Source organism: Oncorhynchus tshawytscha, linkage group LG01 (genome assembly GCF_018296145.1).
Source record: "Oncorhynchus tshawytscha isolate Ot180627B linkage group LG01, Otsh_v2.0, whole genome shotgun sequence".
NCBI lineage: Eukaryota > Metazoa > Chordata > Actinopteri > Salmoniformes > Salmonidae > Oncorhynchus > Oncorhynchus tshawytscha.
The window spans coordinates 19,001,144-19,026,908 of NC_056429.1; the positions used below are offsets into that span (position 1 = coordinate 19,001,144).

General features: G+C 44.4%; 1 protein-coding gene across 2 annotated transcripts in view; it reads right to left on the reverse strand.

Moving 5' to 3' along the window:
• LOC112234537 (single-stranded DNA-binding protein 3) overlaps nucleotides 1–25,765 on the reverse strand; it is a 119,554-nt gene that overhangs the window by 49,422 nt on the left and 44,367 nt on the right. For both annotated transcript variants that reach the window (XM_024402742.2, XM_024402827.2), the window contains exon 4: nucleotides 23,860–23,944. In XM_024402742.2, coding sequence (XP_024258510.2) covers nucleotides 23,860–23,944 — 85 coding nt within the window. The remainder of the gene's footprint in view (nucleotides 1–23,859; nucleotides 23,945–25,765) is intronic.

Here is a 25,765-nt window from a genome sequence, read left to right on the forward strand (position 1 = left end):
AGCAGGCTAGGTACTTCTATGCCTGCTCAGGCGCGTGCAATCCCTCAACATTATCAGAACTCCCTCAACATTATCAGCACCGAAAAACCATGCACCTGCTCATTGATCACATGGGGAGCACTCCAAACAAAAGACGATGAAAATATTTACAAATCTTGTAAATGATGGTTATGAAATAAACCAAAACATGATTCTCACAAATGTAGCAAGTTGTGAACTCTGCAAATAAAATGTTTCCACCCCAAGAATGAGAACAGTAAACTATTAATTATTAATACAGGAAAGGGCACATACAGTAGCCCTTTCCTGCAGTCAATGACCAAAAGCGCCCTCTTTGCCCTCATGGGAGGATTGTTATTTTTTTAAATAATTAATACTTTTGTGGGGGGGGGGACAAAAATCAGGTGTTTCTATGTCAAACGGTTTTGTTATACTGTATTTCAGTCTTCTGTGATGTACAGTGGCAAGAAAACATATATGTGAACCCTTTGGAAATACCTGGATTTCTGCATAAATTGGTCATAAAATTTGACACAACAATAGACAAACACAGTCTGCTTAAACTAATAACACAAAAACAATTATACGTTTTCATGTCTTTATTAAACACACCGTATAAACATTCCCAGTGCAGGTTGGGAAAGTATGTGAACCCTTGGATTTAATAACTGGTTGACCCTCCTTTGGCAGCAATAACCTCAACCAAACGTTTTCTGTAGTTGCGGATCAGACCTGCACAACGGTCAGGAGGAATTTGGGTCTTCACAAAACTGTTTCAGATCAGCAATATCCTTCGGATGTCTGGTGTGAACTGCTCTCGAAGTCATGCCACAGCATCTCAATCGGGTTGATGTCAGGACTCTGACTGGGCCACTCCAGAAGGCGTATTTTCTTCTGTTGAAGAAATTCTATTGTTGCATCACCCAACTTCTGTTGAGCAATTGGCGGACAGACAGCCTTACATTCTCCTGCAAAATGTCTTGCTAAACTTGGGAATTCATTTTTCCGTTGAGGATCGCAAGCTGTCCAGGCCCTGAGGCAGCAAAGCGTCTCTCAACCATGATGCTCTCTCCACCATACTTTACAGTTGGGATGAGGTTTTGATGTTAGTGTGCTGTGCCTTTTTTTCTCCACATACAATTTAAATCAGAAGTTTACATACACCTTAGCCAAATACATTTAAACTCACTTTTTCACAATTTCTGACATTTAATCCTAGTAAAAATGCACTGTCTTAGGTCAGTTAGGATCACCACTTTATTTTAAGAATGTGAAATGTCAGAATAATAGTAGAGAGAATGATTTATTTCAGCTTTTCTTTCTTCCATCACATTACCAGTGGGTCAGAAGTTTACATACACTAATTAGTATTTGGTAGCATTGCCTTTAAATTGTTTAACAAGCTTCCCACAATAAGTTGGGTGAATTTTGGCCCATTCCTCCTGACAGAGCTGGTGTAACTGAGTCAGGTTTGTAGGCCTCCTTGCGAACACAAGCTTTTTCAGTTCCGGCCACAAATGTTTAATAGGATTGAGGTCAGGGCTTTGTGATGGCCACTCCAATACCTTGACTTTGTTGTCCTTAAGCCATTTTTCCACAACTTTGTAAGTATGCTTGGGGTCATTGTCCATTTGGAAGACCCATTTGCAACCAAGCTTTAACTGATTTCTTGAGATGTTGCTTCAATATATCCACATAATTTTCCATCCACATAATTTTCCATCCTCATGATGACATTTATTTTGTGAAGTGCACCAGTCCCTACTGCAGCAAAGCACCCCCACAACTTGATGCTGCCACCCCCATGCCTCACGGTTGGGATGGTGTTCTTCGGCTTGCAAGCCTCCCCCTTTTCCTCCAAACATAACGATGGTCATTATGGCCAAACAGTTCTATTTTTGTTTCATCAGACATGAGGACATTTCTCCAAAAAGTACAATCTTTGTCCCCATGTGCAGTTGCAAACCGTAGTCTGGCTTTTTAATGGCGGCTTCCTTGCTGAGCGGCCTTTCAGTTTATGTCGATATAGGACTCGTTCTACTGTGGATATACAGTGGGGAGAACAAGTATTTGATACATTGCCGATTTTGCAGGTTTTCCTACTTACAAAGCATGTAGAGGTCTGTCATTTTTATCATAGGTACCCTTCATCTGTGAGAAACGGAATCTAAAACAAAAATCCATAAAATGCAAATGAATTACTTAAAAATCATACAATGGGATTTTCTGGATTTTTGTTTTAGATTCCGTCTCTCACAGTTGAAGTGTACCTATGATAAAAAAAAATTACAGACCTCTACATGCTTTGGTTACAACCAATGGTGCTAGCTAGTGAATATGCGAACATTAGCAAGCAATCTAAACATTTGGCTATGGGCTGGCACTGTCAGTATGGGATTATGAAGAGTGAATTAAATTGTATATTGTACCATCAAAGGCGTTTTACAAAATAGCAACATTTGCGCAGCTAGCTAGCTAACATTGAAATCTAGACCATAAACTAAGCAACACAGAGACATGCATTACCAAACAACGCTACCGCCACCTTCTGGATTGGAGTATTTTAACAATGCAAGGCTGACAACTTCTAGCTCTTTGCTGTGTGAACACAAAAGATAGACTGCCGAAGTACTGTCAGCAGGCAAACGTTAACAATCCTACCTTTGTGTCTGAGCTATAAGCTATAGTAATGGTGATATTATTGCAAAGGTGAAAGGGAACAGAGCTCCAACATGCAGTCAAACTAGGGAACTACATTACCAAAAATTCACACTGCTTGTTAATCATCCACTGCTACAGTATCGCTGCCATCGTCAAGGATATGCCTCTTTCCTTGGCAAAGCTTATCCGAGGCGTTAATTGTAATGTAAACTATTGGAGAGGCACATTACCCCCACAGGAACCCCTTCTGAAGTTGGAGGTTAGCTAAGCTCCTTTTCATAAAATCAGAACAGAACTGGACAAGTACCAGTTGGAAGCTAATCCCTTTTGGCGACCGGACTCCTCCCCTGAAACGGCATAGCGGGGTGCCGCTGATGAAAGAGGGAGTGATACGAAGCACATGAAAGGCTGGAGAGGCTGGGGCGCAGCTGCGTTTAGCCAGCATTGTGTTGTGCCACTGTACAATATGCTAGTTAAATCATTAAAATGGTACAATATGGTTCAAGTCATTTTGTTATTTGGAGAAGGGCAGCCATCCAACACGTACCTGGATACGAGCCTCTGTTGTGAATGTTAAAAGCCACCTGATGAGGCTATTAAAACAGACTTCTGTCTACAGGAACACATGTTCTACTACTGCGGTGGTTGTTACCACCAAAATGCCATAAATAAATAGCTCAAACCTCGGTTCACATCAACATAATAATTTATAAAAGTAACAATTAAAAGTAAAAATTTGACTAATGGTGGAATTAGAATGATTCTGACAAGACAGAAAAATGTGATATTGATGTATAAAAAATATTTTTGTTTATCCATCTGTTTTCATATCGACTTTGATATGCTGTGTTTATTTATCGGTGTTGTAATATCTGAGCAACGTACAACCACAGACGTAAGACAACTTGATAACAGATAGATACAGATTAATGGCAAAGTAGCATTAATATTCCATCTCTTAACCCCCAACCCAACACTCCCCTAGCTGTCATGTGCCTGCCTGCCACCAACCCTCCCACTGTATGTGTGTGAGTGTGTGGGTGCGTGAGTGCATGCGTGCGCCTGTGTGTGTTGCGGCTTCACCTGGTCCAAACAGGAACAATACTCTAAACAAAGGCCTTCCCCTCATGCAGCCCTGCAGCCTCAAGGAAAAATAGAGAGAAATCCCTTGGTGGGACGGCCAGATTAAACTGCCTCTGTAATCGGCTTGGCTTTCACCTTCTTGTCCTCAACCGAAGAGAGTGGGAGAGAGGGCTGGAGGGAAAGAGGGACGCAGGGAGAGAGGGCTGGAGGGAGAGAGGGACGCAGGGAGAGAGGGCTGGAGGGAAAGAGGGACACAGGGAGAGAGGGCTGGAGGGAAAGAGGGACGCAGGGAGAGAGGGCTGGAGGGAGAGAGGGACGCAGGGAGAGAGGGCTGGAGGGAGAGAGGGACGCAGGGAGAGAGGGCTGGAGGGAAAGAGGGACGCAGGGAGAGAGGGCTGGAGGGAAAGAGGGACGCAGGGAGAGAGGGCTGGAGGGAAAGAGGGACGCAGGGAGAGAGGGCTGGAGGGAAAGAGGGACGCAGGGAGAGAGGGCTGGAGGGAAAGAGGGACGCAGGGAGAGAGGGCTGGAGGGAAAGAGGGACGCAGGGAGAGAGGTCTGGAGGGAAAGAGGGACGCAGGGAGAGAGGGCTGGAGGGAAAGAGGGACACAGGGAGAGAGGGCTGGAGGGAAAGAGGGCTGGAGGGAAAGAGGGACGCAGGGAGAGAGGGACGGAGGGCGAACAAGAGCGAGATGGAGGTGGAGAGAGAGAAGAGGTGGAGAAAGGGGTGAGGAAGAGAGAAGAAGCGGGAGGGAAGAGGAATAGTGAAATGGAGAGGAGAGGGAGGTAAATGACAATAAGGGCACAGAGAAAAACAGAAGAACAATTTTTTCACTCACGGCAGAATTTGAAGAGCTTCAAAATAATGAATGCTGTAAAAGACATATGAAGGGAGTGTAGAAGAGAGACAGCAAGAGGAACTCTGGAAACGGAGGGTAAGAATGTAACAGTTGCAGACCATGTAATAATATCCATCGCAGCATTGAAACCTGATGTGGGCCCTTAGCAAGGATTGTCTATTCATATAGCGAATTGCACAACAATATACACTGTAACCAGTGCCACTCAATAAACATAGTCTAGACAATCTCAATAAACATAGTTTAGATAATCTCAATAAACATAGTATGGACGAAGATTATTTATTTAATGAGTCTGACGCAAAGGATATACTGCTTTGTCAAGGCCCAAATCCCTGTCATCAGCGTGAAGAAAAGACAGAGAAAAAAGGGGAGGAGGGCAGGGTGCCTTGTAAGAATTCACTGACGAGTAGGTAAACCACCACCACCCTCCCTATTATTGGCCAACGTGCAATCATTGGAAAACAAACTGGATGATCTACGATTAAGAGTACGCTACCAACGGGACATTAAAAACGAATATCTTATGTTTCACCGAGACGTGGCTGTACAATGGCACAGATAATATAGAGCTGGCTGCCTTCTCAGTGCATTGGCAGGTCAGTGCAGCTACGTCTGACAAGACGAGAGGCGGGGGTGTGTGTCTATTTGTCAAAAACTGCTGGTGCGCGATGTCTAACATTAAAGAAGTCTCGAGGTATTGCTCGCCTGAGATAGAATACCTCATGTTAACTTCTTGGTGACTGGGGAGCAGTATTGAGTAGCTTGGATGAATAAGGTGCCCAGAGGTGCCCAGCGTAAACTGCCTGCTACTCAGCCATAGAAGCTAGAATATGCAAATATGCATATATGGATAGAAACCACTCTGAAGTTTCTAAAACTGTTTGAATGGTGTCTGTGAGTATAACAAAACTCATATGGCAGGCGAAGATACAGTGGGATATTGGTCATGTTGCACTTCCACTAGACGTCAACAGTCTTTAGAACCTTGTTTGATGCTTCTACCGTGAAGTGGGGGAGTGGGGAAAAATGCTTCTACTGTGAAGTGGGGGAAAATGAGAGGGGATTGAGCCAGGTGTCTGGCAGATTGCCACGAGCTCGTGACGCACGATCATGTGAAAGTTAGCTTGCGTTCATTGCTTTTCTACAGACAAAGGAATTCTCCGGTTGGAACATTATTGAAGATTTATGATAAAAACATCCTAAAGATTGATTCTATACGTTTGACATGTTTCTACGACCTGTAATATAACTTTTGACTTTTCGTCTGACCTTTCGGCTGGATTTGCCCTAACAATACCACTTGGACATAAAGTTCATAATTTATCAAACACATCAAACATTTATTATGGAACTGGGATTCCTGGGAGTGCATTCTGATGAAGATCATCAAAGGTAAGTGGATATTTATAATGTTATTTCTGACTTCTGTTGAATGCACAATATGGCGGATATATTTTTGGCTTGTTTGGTCTCTGAGAGCCGTACTCAGATTATTGCAGGGTATGCTTTTTCCGTAAAGTTTTTAAAAAATCTGACACTGGTTGCATTAAGGATAAGTTTATCTAAAGTTCCATATATAATAGTTGTATCTTTTATCAATGTTTATTTTGAGTATTTCTGTAAATTGATGTGGCTCTTGGCAAAATCACCGCATGTTTTGGAACTACTGAACATAACACGCCAATATATACCGAGATTTTTTTATATAAATATGCACTTTATCAAACAAAACATACATGTATTGTGTAACATGAAGTCCTGTGAGTGTCATCTGATGAAGATCATCAAAGGTTACTGATTAATTTGATCTATATTTCTGCTTTTTGTGACTCCTCTCTGACTGGAAAAATGGCTGTGACTTGGTGGTGACCTAACATAATCGTTTGTGGTGCTTTTGCTGTAATGCCTTTTTGAACACACTGACACTGTGGCTGGATTAATGATAATTTTATCTTTAAAATGGTGTAAAATGGAATATAGGAAAATAGGCTTTAACATCGACAGGGCTTAAGTGGAGCGGGTTGAGAGTTAAGTTCCTTGGTGTCCACATCACCAACAAACTATCATGATCCAAACACACCAAGACAGTTGTGAAGAGGCCATGGAAGCACCTTTTCCACTTCAGGAAACTGAAAAGATTTGGCAATGGTCCCCAGATCCTAAACAAATTCTACAGCTGCATCATTGAGAGTATCATGACCTGTTGCATCACCGCCTGGTATGGCAACTGCTCGGCATCTGACCGTAAGGCACTAGAGGGTAGTGCATATGGCCCAGTACATCACCAGGTCCAACTTCCTGACATATACTAGGCGGTGTCAGAGGAAGGCCCCCAAAAAATTGTCAAAGACTCCAATCACCCAAGTCATAGACTGTTCTCTCTGCTACCGCACGGCATGCGGTACCGGAGCGCCAAGTCTAGGACCAAAACGCTCCTTAACAGCTTCTACCCCCAAGCCATAAGACTGTTGAACAATTAATCAAATTGACATCTGACCTACTTACATTGACCCCCCTTTGTTTTTACACTGCTGCTACTCACTGTTTATTATCTATGCATAGTCACTTTACAAAGTACTGCGACTAACCTGTACCCCTGCACATTGACTCGGTACCGTTACCCCCTGTATGTAGCCTCATTATTGTTATGTCATTTTCTTGTGTTACTATTTGATTTTATTACTGAACTTTATCTTGTAAATATTTTCTTAACTCTATTTCTTGAACTGCATTCATTGTTGGTTAAGGGCTTGTAAGCAAGCATTTCACTGTAAGGTCTACACCTGTTGTATTCGGCGCATGTGACAGATACAATTGGATTTGATTTAATTTGATTTAGCCCCTCTCAACCAGCCATAAGACCTCCTGCATGTTCATTGTCATATAATTGACAACAATGGATGAAATAGATGGGCCCAGGTAGTACCAACATAGACCTTCAATAGAAAAATACAGAACTAAGACTGCTCCTTCCTAATAGCATACTCTAGCATCCAGACATCCTCTCTCTCTGGTTGTGGGAGCATTTCCGCAGGGTATTTGGGAAGACTGCTAAAGTGTGGAGAAGAAATAGAGTTAACAGGTATTCCCCTCAGCCCCCACCCCTCCATACCTCTATCCCATGGGCTGAACGAGAGAGAGAGAGGGGGAATAGAGCTAGCCTAGGGAGAGTCAGACAGGAAGTAGGAGGATATCCTGTGAGAAAAAGAGGGGAGGGGTATACAGAAAATACCCGCGCCCTGAAGCAAGGTTCCAAAAAATTGGAATGGAAACGGCGCTCCACCAAACTGGAAGTATTCAGACTAGCTTGGAAAGACAGTAATGTGCAATATTGAAGAGCCCTCACTGTTGCTCGATCAGCCTACTTTTCCAACCTGATCAACAAAACAATTCAACATTTATTTCTGATACTGTTTCTGATACTGTTTCAAAGCTAACTACCTGTTTCAAAGTTAGGATGGCCTTCACTTCAGCAATGAATTCATGAACTTGGACAAAAAGATCATGATCATTAGAAAGCAAATTACTGGTTTGAATCAGTGTAATTCTGAGTTTTGTAGTTGTCCTGAGTCTGCACAAGACCCAGGATCAATGGAGACACTCAAGTTTTTTAATCCTGTATCCCTCGAGACATTCACGAAAACAGTAATGGCCTCTAAAACCTTTCAGCTGCCTACTGGACCCGATTCCAACTAAACTACTGAAAGAGTTACTTCTTGTGCTTGGCCCTCCTATGTTGAACATAATACACGGCTATCTATCCTTCGGATATGTACCAAACTCACTAAAAGTGGCAGTAATAAACCCTCTGCTGAAAAAGCCAAACCTTGACCCAACTGTTTTAAATAATAAATAAAAATCATCCCCTTCCCGAAGACAAATAATGTACACGAAATGCTCCAGTCTGGGTTTAGAGCCCATCACAGTACTGACACTGCACTCGTGAAGGTGGTATATGACCTTATAATGGCATAAGACCAAGGCTCTGCATCTGTCCTCGTGCCCCTAAACCTTAGTGCTGCTTTTGACACCATCGATCACCACATTATTTTGGAAAGACTGGAAACCCTAATTGGTCTACAGGGACAAGTTCTTGCCTGGTTTAGAGCTCATCTGTCAGAAATGTATCTGTGGATGGTTTGTCCTCTGACAAATCAATGGTAAGTGTCGATGTTCAAGGTTCCGTTTTAGGACCACTATGGTTTTCACTATATATTCTACCTCTTGGTGATATAATTTGGAACACAATGTCAAATTTCCCTGCAATGCAGACAACACACAGCTGTATATTGCGATGAAACATGGTGAAGCCCCAAACATGACCTACCCTGGAAGCCTGTGTTTCAGACTTAAGGAAGTGGATGGCGACAAATGTTTTCCTTTCAAACTCGAAACTATCAAAATAAAGAGAGTCGCAAACTCCATATATAAACTCCCAGTTATTTATTGGGTATTTACCAATGTTTCGGCATCACTGTTCCTTCTTCAGGGTAATGACATGAATACTTGAACCAGGTTATGTAGAAAAACAATGCAAATAGTGCAACCAATGACGATAGTGAGGGGTGTGTCATAATGATTCAGTTAATTAGAATGAATTTGTGAAACTTAAAAAATAGTATATGAACAACAGTTTATGGTATATTAAATATATGAGGCTATTGTTATCATACAGAAACATAATTGAATAATGTACATAATATTAGCATCAACATAAATTGAATTAAACAATAATGTAACATATTTCATCGTTTCGTATTTCATTTTGGACATAACAGAGATGCTAGTTCTAGGTCCCAAAAAACAAAGAGATCTGCTGTTTGATCTGACAATTCATCTTGATGGTTGTACAGTCTCAAATGAAACTGAAGGACGTCGGCGTTACTCTGGACCCGGATCTCTCTTTTGACGAACATATCAAGGGCAGCTTTTTCCATATTCGTAACATTGGAAAAATCTGAAACCGTTTGCGCAAAAATGATTCAGAAAAACTAATCCATGCTTTTGTCACTTCTAGACTACTGCAATGCTCTACTCTCTGGCTACCCGGATAAAGCACTAAATAGGCTTCAGTTAGAGCTCAATATGGTGGCTAGAAACTTTTTTTTGTTGTTGCTGGAAAACGATGCCCAGAGCCCATGATCGTTATAGTGCTGGCTTTAGTTATTTTTGAACCACCTACAAAATGTTAGAGCTAACACGTGTGGGCTCCTTACTTCCTGTTGACAAAATGTTGCTACAATTTCTCTTCTTAAAATGTGATTTTAAACCAAACCTTAACCATAAACATAACCACACTGCTAACCTTATTCCTAACCCCAACCTTAAATTAAGACCAATGAAGACATTTTAGTTTTCATGAATTTTTACGCAATTTTGACTAGTGGAAACCGGCTACTGTGGCTTACTACCAGTCAGCAATGCACTTCGACTGTCGGGAGATGTCGGATGGGCTAATGCCAGTGAAATGTTAAGAAAATAGCTATATTATTCTGATGAGTGGATGAAGTGGATAGCTGAAATGTCAACACAGCTGGGACTCATCGTCATTTCTGGAGACATGTTATAGCAAGAGTGGCGTTAGCTAGCAAGTAACAGTTGCTCCCTAACTACACAAGTTTGGCTGGCAAGCTTGTTTGGTCATTTATTGGTCCAGGGACTAGGTTAGCTAGCCTCTCGTGTCGCCTGTAAAACTCCAGCATTACCGCTAAACTCTGTATTCATCCCTGGTCATTCAATTCCATTGCAGAAGAGAGAGGAGAGTGAATGTTCCTTTGCCTTGTCGTAGCTACCGTTAGCTGTGCTCCGTAGTGATTAGCGAAACTACCCTGACTTTTTCTGATTTGTTTACAGATCACAGAGTGTTGGCTGTGCCTGAGAACATATGGGCTGTGCACTCGGAGGAAGGTGGAGACATGCCAATATTTATAATGGAGCCTGAAGTCGGTGTTCGGGGTTTGGAAGAAAACAAGCATTTCCGCACTAGGGCAGGAATTAGGTTGAAATAGTGACGGCAACTTCCTCTGGAGGGGTCCTTTAATGTTTCTAGGTAGGAAGTGATAGTCCCCTATAGCATGCTATACAAATGCCACTTTGGAAAATCCCCTCAAAGTAAAGCTGTGTGTGAGTATAGTAGGGGGCACCTACAGACCGACACCAATGGGTGCCTTTTATGTTGAAATGAGCCACGTCAAGTGACCCCGACAATGTGCAGGGCTGGAGATGTGCAGGGCTGCTTGTCGTGTGGAGTGGATAAGGGCTGGTGTGTTGAGGGGTTCTCACCCACTGCACACACACACACACAGGTTAGGGATTTATGGGTTCAGGAAAGGACTCTTCAGCTCGGGAAGTCCATTCTGGGTCAGTCACAGTCCACAGACACTGGCCTCGGTATGGGCACCGTCAGCACGTGCTCAGAGGGCCTCCACCTCATCCCCACAATCACACTCTCCACACAACGCCTCACAGCAGTCAAGAGACACAGACCACTTTTTTCATATTGTATAGGGATTGGTTAGGGATTGATGGGTTCAGGAAAGGACTCTTCAGCTCGGGAAGTCCATTCTGGGTCAGTCACAGTCCACAGACACTGGCCTCGGTATGGGCACCGTCAGCACGTGCTCAGAGGGCCTCCACCTCATCCCCACAATCACACTCTCCACACAACGCCTCACAGCAGTCAAGAGATACAGACCACTTTTTTCATATTGTATATATTTTTACCAGAAAGCATATAATCAAACCATTCCACGACTGAACATACTCAAACACACAGGCTGACACACACACCGACACAGGTCAGTAAAGCAGTGACAGGCAGGCATTATTGAGCAATACAGGGCAGATACCTCTAGGCAGAGGGATAAGGAGGGGGTGGAGGGGTGAGGAGGGATAAGGAGGGGGTGAGGGGTGAGGAGGGATAAGGAAGGGGTGAGGAGGGATAAGGAAGGGGTGAGGAGGGATAAGGAGGAGGTGAGGAGGATGAGGTGAGGGGTGAGGAGGGATAAGGAGGAGGTGAGGGGTGAGGAGGGATAAGGAGGAGGTGAGGGGTGAGGAGGGATAAGGAGGAGGTGAGGGGTGAGGAGGGATAAGGAGGGGTGGAGGGGTGAGGAGGGATAAGGAGGAGGTGAGGGGTGAGGAGGGGTGAGGAGGGATAAGGAGGAGGTGAGGGGTGAGGAGGGATAAGGAGGAGGTGAGGGGTAAGGAGGGATAAGGAGGAGGTGAGGGTAAGGAGGGATAAGGAGGAGGTGAGGAGGGATAGGGAGGGGGTGAGGGGTGAGGAGGGATAAGGAGGAGGTGAGGGGTGAGGAGGGATAAGGAGGAGGTGAGGGGTGAGGAGGGATAAGGAGGAGGTGAGGGGTGAGGAGGGGTAAGGAGGGGGTGGAGGGGTGAGGAGGTGAGGAGGGATAAGGAGGGGTGCATACAGCGCACACATTCCAGTTTGGAGAGGGAGTGTGTGTCTGCGTCCGGGCTGCATGAGGCCGTTTCTGACGGAAGCCATTACAACAAATAATTGAATGCCAAATGAAGACAAATGGTATGATTGCACTGCGAGCACAGCAGTCAATCCCCCATCTTGGCGGTTCCCATTCAAACGCATTGATCAGCTTTAGAGCCTAAGTTGCTGGCCAGGAAACTAAATGGTGGCGATCAATGCTTTTTAACAGATTATTAACTGTTGACTGGTTCTTCTAGGGTTTAAAATAAAAAGGAATGGAGAGAAATAAGCTAATAAAATAATGAAATGAAAACAAATGAAATTGGAATCTGTTCCTGTGGATCACTGATGATGAATGGGATAGGAAAACACACTGAGGCAGGACAGAGTGTGTGCGCTCCTGTGGTTCTCTCTGTGCCTGTTTTTCCCCAAATTCTGCAGGTTTACAAATACAAAATTGGATTAGAAGCTAGGCTCTGGCCTTGAGTCAGCAGACACACTGCATGTGGAACGAGAGAAGAAGTGTGCCGGTTCGATACTGTTTAAAGACTCTTACTAACCACAGTTTAGCTGATGTAGATAGGAGTCCAATAAAAATAATGAAACACCGTGCCAACACAGCCTTCTACCCCCTGGGATCTCATACCAACATATACTGTACTAACATACAGCCTCAGTGGCTGTGGATCATATCAACTCCTCATCATGGGAGCGTTGCTTAGAAAGGTTGTAGCACAAAGAACAGAGAGAAGGGGGAGAAAAGAGGCTGCTGAGAAATGAGGGGGGTGGAAGTGTGTGTGTGTGTGTGTGTGTGTGTGTGCGTGCACAGAAGGGGGGTTAACACCCTCCACCGATCCCAAAGCGCTGTAGTGTTTTACATACACAGCACAGTGTTACCATAGTGACTAGGCCCAGTTCTGGGGCCTGACCCATGAGGCAGTGCCTGCCTCTGTATATGTACTGTATGTTACTGTGATCTGAGCCTGTATATGTTACTGTGATCTAAAAATAGCCTGTATACTGAATGTCAGTACATTTGGAGACTAAAACGCAAATCTATAAAAATACAAATAGGCAATGCAATGGTTCTGCCAACTTTTTAGGAGAAATAATATATGTGAATATAAATTGTATTGAGCATTCAAGCATCAGTAAGAGTCTGTTTGCATGTGCATTTAGGAATGTGGATTTGCAGGAGTTTGCATGTAAGTGTGCACCTACTGGTATTTAAAAGCTGTGTGTGTGTGTGTGTGTGTGTGTGTGTGTGTGTGTGTGTGTGTGTGTGTTTGCCGTTTCTCAGTTCAGCAGAACCTCATTAATTCAGAAATTGAAATCATTTCTGCATGGAGTGCACAGGAGATGAGAGCTATGGAGAGGAGGAGTACACGAGAGAGAGAGAGAGAGAGAGAGAGAGAGAGAAGTCTTAACATTCATGGCATTGAGATGTTCAGTATATTATCATAAGGAGTGTAAAGTTGGTTATTTGGGTAGCAGTCTATGCTCTAGATCTACAGACAATTATTTTACAGTTGCCAGTGTTAATTGGTTGATAGAAGGTAGTGTAATCAATCTAGATTTTGGTATAATACTTCAGTATAATATAAAAGTATAAAAACACATACTGTATAGAGATTTAGTCCATGAAGTGCAGAGTATAAGACATATTACAAATTCATATGAAAATACATTGTAAAACATAACACTAAATTATTCTGGTATTGAGAGGTCAGAAATATGAACAACCAACCTCAAGAGTGTTAGGTTTGAAAGATGTTCACCTCTCAATACACATGTAGTACATCATCATAGGTATATCTGTGGCCATGAAAATACATCATCACCTTTGTCATTGAAATGTACACGTGAATATTCTATTGTTACTTCATTAGTGTACCAGTCAGTCAGTTAACAGACACACATTAACACTGCTAATAAACTTACTGTACATCCACTACTATTGATTAGACTAAATGAGGAATAAAGTCAAGGCAATATTCAATACCATGAAAACAGTGGATATGGAACCAGATGGTAACCTATACTCTCCTACTATAGAACCTATATTATTTTTGAATATGTGATGTTGTGAAGTCAACATGTGCATAAATAAACAAATACTTAAATAACTGGCTAGCAGTATAAATAAATAAAGAGCCATCTCCCTGTCGGAGGGGAGATCCATGCTGAGCCTTTTAGAGCAGCGTCCTCCCGCCCCCAGACAATATGGAGCAGACAGTAATCTGGCCATGCACTGAGGGGATTAGAGCCTCCACAGCACAGCACAGAAGCCCCCAAACAAGGTCAGGCTAGTCCCAACGTAGCACAGAGCCTCCGCAGCAAGGCACATACTGTACAGCACAGCACATCAGCCCATAAACCAGGTCAGACCAGCCTCTCTCGGTCCGGACTAATCCAGTCCAGTAAGTACAGCCTAGATCAACACAGCAGCCACCAAAACCAGGTCAGCCCAGTGTGTGGCAAAGGCCAGCATAGATCAGCCCAGATGGGTCAAAACCAGCTTAGTCTATAACATGCAAGAATGCCATGTGCTACTATATAACAACAGCATCTTATATATAAATAAGACCTGAGGGGGTGTGGTGTCTTGCCAATATACCACAGCTAAGGATTGTTCTTATGCACGACGCAACGCGGATTGCTTGGATACAGCCCTTAGCCGTGGCATATTGACCATACATCATACCAGTGGTATACGTTCTGCTATATCACAGCTGTCAGCCAATCAGCATTCAGGGCTTGAACCACATAGTTTATAAAGAACATTATCTGATCTAAAGCTTTCACGCAGCAACTTAACTACAAAGGTTGGAAGCTCAGGCAATGTACCGTCGAGGACATGGCAAAGTTAAAGCAATGTGTGATTTCAAATGTAGGATTCCGGTCCTCTCAGAATGAAAAGAACTAAGATCAACAATGGGACAGCTCTGCTCTGACCCCTGGATAACCCCTGGCCTGCCTGATGAACACAACAGCAGCAAAAGCCACATAAAAAAACACAAACTGGGACTGACTGCACAGGGTGACATGACTCTTTACACAAGTGCAACAGTGCTATGTATCATCCCAGATACCCTAGACCCACTCCAATTCGCATACCGCCCCAACAGATGCACAGATCACGCAATCTCAATCGCACTCCACACTGCCCTTTCCCACCTGGACAAAAGGAACATCTATATGAGAATGCTGTTCATTGACTACAGCTCAGTGTTCAACACCATAGTGCCCTCAAGGCTCATCACTAAGCTAAGGACCCTGGGACTAAAACACCTTCAGTAACTGGATCCTGGACTTCTTGACGGGCCACCCCCAGGTGGTAAGGGTAGGCAACAACACGACTCCACAGAGTCCAGTTGGTGGTGGTAAAGTACCTTAAAGTTGGATGCCAACTGCCATATAAAGTCCAAAGAAGAAGAAGCCTGAAGTAGTAGAGATTACTAGAAACAAACGCGGTTTACCATTTTATCTGTAGATGAATTGTCAGAGTAGAGGACCTTGTGCATTTCAAGTAAAATAACAACACAACATTTATATCCCAAGAGAAATTAGCTAGCAACAGCAGGCTAGCTAGCTAAATTGCCTTAAATGTTTGCTTTTCTACCTGTCCCCAAATTAATTTAATTGGTTAAGAGTTTGTTTTGATATTTCAACGTGTATGTCCTGATAGCGTCTGGTGTGGGTGGACAAAATGAACATGCGTGCGCGAGTGGCCGGTTTGGTCAGCATGTTATGACACAGTGGTTGACATGACAGGGAACAGTACCATGCTGGGGCAGTGGTCTAACTCTGTGTGTGTGTGTGTTGGTGTGTGTGCCCTGCCAGTCTTACATTAGCCCAGCCTGATTCTATGTGATCTGCTGTCTGGGGGGAGAGGAGTGCTGGGCGCCCATGGCAGAGACCCAGAGAGAGACCCTCAGTGCTGTCAGATGTGTCACCTCCTCATCTCCTCACACCTCTGTCCGAGGTCCAGGCTAACGACAAGTTAACTACAGGCCATAGGAAGGGATTTCACTTGCCCCTCCCATTCCTCCAAACATGTGTAAATAAATTGTGCCTTTCTGTACTATACTTATGCTAACACATTTACTCTATTCTACTGAACCATTTACTTCATGTACTTCATGTTCCTATATTTCTTATTGTTGTTGCATTGTCCAGAAGGAACCTGCATGTAAGCATTTCATTGGACGGTGTATACCATGTGTATCCTGCACATACGACTAATAAAACACATAGCCGTGTCACGCCACACAGATGAAGACGCACTGTTATGTTGATAATGAGTACTGCTTCTTAATGACCAAGGGGAGAGAGCTGGATTAAATAAAGGAAAAAAAATACGTTGTTGCATGTTTTTGTGCAATTTTGGCTGATTCGGCATGAATTGGAGCCAAAGCTCCTGAAAAGGCACTTGCTTGCTCACACACCCACTCTCGAGAGTACACACACACAGGGCCCAGTAGCTCCCACATGGTGTGTGTGTCTGCGTGGGGATGAGGTGCTGATAGAAGCTCTACCCCGGCGCACATGCTTCCCTTTACTGCTATCCTGGGCATATTTACAGACAGTGACTTTAATGCACAGTAATGACTATTTTTATACCATGTACTTCCTCTGCCTTTTACTGAGCGTCTAACAGCTCCCCACTGACCTAGTGATTACCTTGTTGGCTGCCAAAGTACCTGGCTCCCCACGCCGGCCTCCCCCTGGCTCCCTCCTTTACCTACTGGAGAGATGCCTCGCCAACACCCCCAGGTTCTCCTCAAGGCCCTGTGGATGTGTGTGCGGAGCTGTGAGCGATGAGGTACTCACTTTTCATCCTGATTCTTTGCATTCTTTCCATCATATTGGCAAAACGCTTCAACAAGGAACATTTTGTTTTCCAAATATAGACAAACCTAACCAAAAGCACCTTCATTATCCACTATAACATTTAAATGTTATTATAGCAACAAAGTAATATCCAGACAGAGGCTTGAATTCAATCGCTCTGTGTTTACTCTGCCTATTCAAAATATGGGGATTACGTCTGCATTTAGAGAATTTAAATTGCAAATAAGACTAATTGTTTTTGTCTTTAATCCTAGCAGGGAGGGCGTCAGTGTAATGTACAGTGTAATGAAGTTGCACCTCTCAGCCATTCATTCTCAGGAGGAGTGAGTTTGTGTCGCTACTTAATAAGCATGGTATACAACTGACACACACACAGATATTAAAAGAGGCAAGTTTATTTTCATTATGAGTTGGGGTGTCCAGCTGGTAATTGAGACTGTTACATTGGTAGGCCTTGAGTGGCACAGCTAGGCAGCACTACAGCAACATAGCAGACCCACAGAATGGCAGCAGCACTGCCAGCCCTGCCAACTACACGGCTGCCCACTGACCCCTCTCTCTCGCTGTCAGTGTCTGGGAGTGAGAGTGAGTGAGGAGATTGTTGAGCAGAGAATCATGAACAAACAGAGTATAGTTGAAACAGGAAAAAAAAAGCATATGATGTCAATCAGGGAGAGGAAGTGTAGAAGGGGTCAGAATGGGAAAAAGCAAAGATAATATCAAAGATGCTTGTTAGCTCAATCACTAAATCAGCAACAAACCACTACTCTGTATACACTTCATATGCCTAGATACTCCCCTGCTCATCTTTTTAAAGTTGTCATACACCTAGCTGGATTGTGATGTGTACTCTTGGACCATAAAACACAATCAAACTTGTGTTATATTAACTGAAGCAGTAGCTCAAACATGAGTAGATTCAATTGGGGATTTGTGTGGGAGCCTTCCCTCTACAACTCCCAACAGCAATAACAAACGTATGTTTGAAGATCCATTTCATTGCCGTGGAATTAACTGACAATCCATAGAACCATCAGTGTTTGCTCTCTAATGAGGGATGGCATCGCCACTGTGTTTCTTCCTAGCCTCGTAGGTGTTGGAGTGACTATATGGCACGACCAGGTTGACCATGGGCATTCTACACAAGAGCTGGTGTGGACACTCATTACCATCTCAAAGAGGTTGCCCTCTCTTCCCGTCTCCCCCCTCAGCAAGAGGGGTAAGAGCACCGTAATAACAACAGGTTGCCCTCTCTTCCCGTCTCCCCCCTCAGCAAGAGGGGTAAGAGCACCGTAATAACAACAGGTTGCCCTCTATTCCCGTCTCCCCCCTCAGCAAGAGGGGTAAGAGCACCGTAATAACAACAGGTTGCACTCTATTCCCGTCTCCCCCCTCAGCAAGAGGGGTAAGAGCACCGTAATAACAACAGGTTGCCCTCTATTCCCGTCTCCCCCCTCAGAGAGAGGGGTAGGTGCACCATAATAACAACAGGTTGCCCTCTCTTCCTGTCTCCCCCCTCAGCAAGAGGGGTAGGTGCACCATAATAACAACAGGTTGCCCTCTCTTCCTGTCTCCCCCCTCAGCAAGAGGGGTAGGTGCACCATAATAACAACAGGTTGCCCTCTATCCCATATCCCCCCCTCAGCAAGAGGGGTAGGTGCACCATAATAACAACAGGTTGCCCTCTCTTCCTGTCTCCCCCTCAGCAAGAGGGGTAGGTGCACCATAATAACAACAGGTTGCCATATCCCCCCTCTCTTCCAGGTTGCCCTCTCTTCCTGTCTCCCCCTCAGCAAGAGGGGTAAGTGCACCATAATAACAACAGGTTGCCCTCTCTCTCTTCCTGTCTCCCCCTCAGCAATAGGGGTAAGTGCACCATAATAACAACAGGTTGCCTTCTCTTCCTGTCTCCCCCCTCAGCAAGAGGGGTAGGTGCACCATAATAACAACAGGTTGCCCTCTATCCCATATCCCCCTCTCAGCAAGAGGGGTAAGTGCACCGTAATAACAACAGGTTGCCCTCTCTTCCTGTCTCCCCCCTCAGCAAGAGAGGTAAGTGCACCATAATAACAGGTTGCCCTCTCTCTCTTCCTGTCTCCCCCCTCAGCAATAGGGGTAAGTGCACCATAATAACAACAGGTTGCCTTCTCTTCCTGTCTCCCCCCTCAGCAAGAGGGGTAAGTGCACCATAATAACAACAGGTTGCCCTCTCTTCCTGTCTCCCCCCTCAGCAAGAGGGGTAAGTGCACCATAATAACAACAGGTTGCCCTCTCTTCCTGTCTCCCCCCTCAGCGAGAGGGTGGCCTGTGTCAGAACTTTGCCTACGGAAATGTTAGGCTTCCCAAAAGCAGACGCAGCAGCATTATTTGTGTAATCCCAGAACTACTGTCGACCATACAGCTCGGGGGCACAGATTTCAACCGTTTGTTCTGAGGTTCAGCTAGGAAACGTCTACACAGAGATACATACAGAGACATGAGAAGTGGACTGGCTCTTTCATTCCAAGCAGAGAGAAGAGAGGATGGGAGACAACAGTAAACACAAAGCAGAAAGAAAGCCCCACTCATTCACAGGTGTCAGCCCACAGCCAAGAGACAAACTGTTTGAAAGCTAGGGAAAACAGAGGAGAGGAAGAGAGGAAGAGAAGAGTAGCACAGAGAGCGAGCGAGCGCTGCGAGAGAGAGCGAGATAGCGAGAGAGAGAGAGAGAGAGAGAGAGAGCATGCCATTACAGTGTGTACATATCACCGTAATGCAGGGGGATATGTATGAATAAGATCTCTCCTCCATGTCGTCATCCCGCTTCTCTCCTTCCCAGAGCGAGACAGATTACCCAATCAATCTCCTCAGAGAGAGAGAGAGGGAGGAAGACGAAATGGAGAGGAATAAGGAGGAGGGGACAGAGACGAGGAATGGGGGGGTAGCAGAGTGAGAAAGACTGTGCTCTACACCTAAGAGAAATTGAGGCAAAACAAAGGCGTAGGATGAGAGATTTGTTTTTCAAGGACAGAAGGTGAGAGGGAGGGAATAGAGGCAAAGAGAATGGTTTTAAAGTGAGCACCTGTTGTGGATGAGAGAAAAGGGTGGCCTCTCAATAGTTGTTGTTTACAGAGAAGCCCCCCCAGCCACCTGTTTCAGTCCTGCTGGACACTCAAGTCTGTTACAGCTTGGCTACATCTCAAATGACACACTATTCCCTATCAAGTGCACTTCTGCACTTCTCCCTATCAAGTGCACTGACTGAACCATAAAAGGGAAAAGAAAAAGTGTAATCCCAGACACATCCCCCGTCATTTGCCTGCCCTGACACCCAGCAAACCCCTACATTATACCATCATGGACTGTATAGAAGTGTTATCACACTTAGGTATTCAAGTCAGCGCAGGTGTCAAAGTGACATTTTACAATAGAAAATCCTGTCACACAGACCAACATAATGAATGTCATTACTGCCTGATGCAAGAGGACCTATTTTGAGGCACACAGTAGACAGAGGAGAGTTCTGGAGTTCTTTGTGTGGCTGAGGAGTTCTGGTCACTGCTCACAACTCAACGGCCCAGCGACAAGCCAAATCAACGCTTAAAATGATAACTTCAGAGAGTTCAGGGCTCAATGATAAGCAGTTGCTATTTTTCAGAATGTATTGATAATTATCAGAAACAAAAAAAATAGCCTTTATTATCTGCCTTTACTTGTTCATTGAAAGGTTCCCCACCTCCATTGACAGGAGTCTCCCTCATAGCGGTCTGAATGATCAGTCAATCCACAAATCATATAGACAAGCATGGAGCTTTATGCAGAGAGGAGCACTAAGGCATTGCTTTTTCAATGACGCACTACTGTCACTAAATCAGTGACACTCCGGAGGCGCTGAGGTCACAGTAGCAAGAACCGCAGATGCGTGGGGTCATGATCTCTAGCTTGTGCAAAGAACAAAGTCTGTAACGATGGGGGCCTCCCAGCATGATCATTTCCTGCTAGTGTGTTTGTGTGTGTTGTGCGTTTCTGACTTTCTTCATCATTTATGCCTCTATTCCTCTCATCACTCAGTCTGAATTACCAAAACACATCTCATTATTTAAATAAAAAAACATTTACTCCACAAACCACTCCTCTTTTGAGGAACATCCGCATTCAAGTAGGAATGACATAAGAGTGTGGATTTTCTCTCAGTAAGTAAACATGAGTGAACACAGTTTCAACAATTAGGAAGAAAGGAAAATATAACTTAAACAAATCTACTAAGGCTGTGTTTCACTTCCATGTTCAGTATAACATTGTGGTGTGTTTAGGGTGTGTGTGTGTAGGTTTGTACCACATTGGTTCTCCCATCCAGGGGTGCAGAGTCCTCCAGTTCCGGGAGCCCAGCCAGAGTCACAATCCCACCAAAATCCAGGGATTAGCCACGAACCATCCCTCAGATTTTAGGATTAGCACATTATATTCCATTATCTTCTCCAAACTGGAGGGCCTACAAAGTCTTCCACCCTGGGTCAGGGTGGATTCCTTCTAACCCAGCCAGGGCCACCATCATGTCTTTGGACAACAGCCCCACTCCTCAACAATACCCTGACACTGAAACAGTCAGTCAGAGATGGCATCTAAATGTGTGGACCCATACATATCCAGTCTAACACCAGAGAGCAGGTCTTCTGTTTCTCCTGTGAGAGTGACTTACTGGAGTCGTGTTTTTTCGTGTCCATGTGATCCTGGGAGACACGGCGGGGGATTAGGGCTGTTATCAGCCGGGCCGCGATAGCTACTTGGTCAGGCTGCTGGTCCAGAGGGATCGGAGGGGCTGGAGTTAAATCAGACAGAGACAGGCCGCAGAGCAGCGACCCAGGGGATTCACGCCTCCACCCCCACACCCCGCCACAGCCACGTCACAGCCCCAGATAAGGTTCTTCACACAACATTAGCCCTGTGTCTGTCTGTCCATAACGCCAACACACACAGACACGCCGGGTTCACCAGCAACACTGACAGAGTTATGGAAATGAACAGGACTGACAGATGGGGAAGATTTGACTATAGACAAACTCATTGAAACATTTCATGGTTATGCATTTTCATACAGTCCAACCTTCTTAATAACTTGCTCAATCCATCCAATACAAATATACAGATAAACATCTCGAATTACAACAAACTTGCCGACCACCAACAACAATAATTTACTGTCAAATGATATTGATGACCAGTGATATTGATGTACTCCTTTCACACACACAGAGCCCTCTCTCAGTCCATCAATCTGGAGGTCGCCGGACGGACGGATACACTCTGACCCTTTAAACTTCAGCCAGGTCAGAGGTCAAGGCAAACTGGACATTAATCCATGAACTAGAACAAAAGAGCAGGACATCTGAGCCCCAGTGACATTCCCCAGAGCCCCACTGCGTCCACACTGATTGACCACCCTAGCACTGGGTAGGACAGACCCCCTCAGAGGACCTTGGAATGGAGCCCCACATCTGGACAATGGAGCAGAGGGGGGAAGTCTCAAGGACACGTGTGTGTGTGTGTGTGTGTGAATTGTGTGGGTTAGGTGCCAAACGAAGACCATGTTGGACGAGAAACGTTGTGTGCGCGCGCTTGCGTCACTAAAAGCTTGCGAGCGGACATTGCTTTATTTATTTGTTCAGTGCCTATGTCACATTTAGATGTGTGTAAGTACTCTCTTTTCTAGGACGTCGTAACCACCAGTCCTGCTACCAACCTAGTTAGTTGGTGGTCAGAGTTAGCATGCAGGGCAGCTGACTATTGAGAAACCCAGGTAGCTAGATACCTCGGGAGATAGGCTAGGTGTTGGGAATGATTAGGCATATAGATTAATTGGAGACACTTGTCAGATTTAATTAACCATGGGGTTTAATTAAGCATGTAATTAATCTTATGCTGGTGTAATATACACTCAAAACAAATGAGTCTGTTCTGATGAGGTCTGGTCTGTTCATACTTGTCAGACTACATGAGAGTGTGGAACTGCAGAGAATTTAGAAACCGGCTAAATTTAATGTCCAGTGCAGGAATAGAACCATCATGATCCATTTCCAGAGCTCCTTCCCTAACGGCCCAGGTGAATGATAAGCTAGTAGTAATACAGTCTGACCAACATAACCTATTAGCTGCATAATCCTTACTTTAAATGTATTAAAGGGTATATATTTAATACCACTATTTAGCATAGCCAAAACACCAGAAAAGGATAATTGTACGCTAAAGTATAGCAGTGACAAAAAAATCTAACAGATTTGACTTGAGTGAGGCAGATGAAGTAAGAGGACTGCAGCTTAACCTTCAATCATTCAGGTCCTGGCACTGAGTTAGAGGTCACAATTAGTGGGCTCATTAACATGGTTATTTGCAGTCCAAGGGCTGTGTCAACAAAGAGCCTCCTTTTGTAAGCCGGCCACTCTGAGGCCCTCCACACATGTTCAAGCAGCACATCAGTGCTAGCGCCAGTGGAAGCTCCAGCTCTTCTACAGATGAGAGGGTCAGGGAGGGCAAGCCCATGACCACCAGGCCACCCCCAATCGTCCCCCATCCATCGGCCACAGCAGTGTACTTAATCCAGGCCAACAGCTCACCCAGCTGCTTTATTTGCTCCAACCTTTATTGAAAACATGAGAAGGCCAATAAAAGCCTTGCAGCAGCCTGACATTTCACCTTCAGCCGACAGTTTAGGTAAAGCTCTAAGGGGTCACAGGGAGGAAGTGAGGGAGGTAGCCCGGACACTGTTTCACTGAGTTTAGGAGGATAGAACCTATTGCATTAAAAGACGCTACAGAGACCAAACAAAACTACATTCATATTGTGACTAAAACAATCATGTATGCAAATGTCTTAAATTGATATTGAGAAACTAACATGGATTACAGATAGACATTCAATAGCGCACACACACACGATGACGATGGCCACCCGTGCCTCTGACACAACACCAGTGACAGGTTGACTCACATAATCGTGGAAAGCCTTGGCCTCGCTGGAATGTTCACATGTCTCCCTCCGGTCTGGAGCAGCGCAGTACAGATCCCAGAATACACTACGGGGAGAAGAGAGACAGAGAACATGGTTGGACATAGACATCAGAGTACAGCAAACACGCAGATAGTTTCAGTTTACACAACATTATCAACAGTTGGGGATGGTTCACATGACTGAGTTGGTTGGAGCATGGTGCTAATCCCATCTCTTAACACATTCATGAAAATAGTAATTGCCTCTAAACATTCGAATTGCATACTGAACCCTATTCCAACTAAACTACTGAAAGAGCTGCTTACTGTGCTTGGCCCTCTTATGTTGAACATAAAAAATGGCTCCCTATCCACTGGATGTGTACCAAACTCACTAATAGTGGCAGTAATAAAGCCTCTCTTGACAAAGCCAAACCTTGACCCAGAAAATATATATTTTTAAATGAATCGGCCTATATCGAATCTCCCAATCCTCTCAAAAAAATTGAAAAAGCTGTTGCATGGCAATTCACTGCCTTCCTGAAGACAAACAAAGTACACGAAACGCTTCAGTCTGGGTTTTAGACCCCATCATCGCACTGAGACTGCACTTGTGAAGGTGGTAAATGACCTTTTAATGGCGTCAGACCAAGGCTCTGCATCTGTTCTCGTGCTCCTAGACCATAGTGTTGTGTTTGACACCATCGGTCACCACATTCTTTTGGAGAGATTGGAAACCCAAATTGGTCTACACAGACAAGTTCTGGCCTCGTTTAGATCTTATCTGTCAGAAAGATATCAGTTTGTCTCTGTGGATGGTTTGTCCTCTGACAAATCAACTGTAAGTTTCGGTGTTCCTCAAGGTTCCGTTTTAGGACCACTATTGTTTTCAATATATATTTTACCTTGGTGATGTCATTCGGAAACATAAAGTTAATATTCACTGCTATGCGGACGATACACAGCTGTACATTTCAATGAAACATGGTGAAGGCCCAAAATTGCCTGGAACCCTGTGTTTCAGACATAACGAAGTGGATGGCGGAAAATGTTTTATTTTTAAACTCGGACAAAACAGAGATGCTAGTTCTTTGTCCCAAGACACAGAGATCTGTTGGATCTGACAATTAATCTTGATGGTTGTACAGTCATCTCAATTAAAACTGTGAAGGACGAATTTTGACGAATATATCAAGACAATTTCAAGGACAGCTTTTTTCCCAACTTCGTAACATGGCAAAAATCAGAACATTTCTGTCCAAAAATTATGCAGAAAAGTCCATCCATACTTTTGTCACTTCTAGATTAGACAACTGCAATGCTCTACTTTCCGGCTACCCTGATAAAGCACTAAATAAACTTTAGTTAGTGCTAAACACGGCTGCTAGAATCTTGACTAGAAGCAAAACATGTGATCATATTACTCCAGTGCTAGCCTCTCTACACTGGCTTCCTGTTAAGGCTAGGGCTGATTTCAAGGTTTTACTGCTAACCTACAAAGCATTACATGGGTTTGCTCCTACCTATCTCTCCCATTTGGTCCTGCCGTACATACCTACACGTACGCTACAGTCACAAGACGCAGGCCTCCTATTGCCCCTAGAATTTCTAAGCAAGCAGCTGGAGGCAGGGCCTATAGAACTCAATTTTTATGGAATGGTCTGCCTATCTATGTGTGAGAAGCAGACTCTGTCTCAACCTTTAAGTCTTTATTTGAGAAATCTCTCTCAGCCTTAGGACCATGCCACAGGACTACCCAGCCTGATGACTCCTTGCTGTCACCTGTCCACCTGGTTGTGCTGCTGATCCAGTTTCAACTGTTCTGCCTGTGGCTATGGAACTCTGACCTGTTCATCGGACGTGCTACCTTGTCCCGGACCTGCTGTTTTCGACTCGCTCTCTCTACC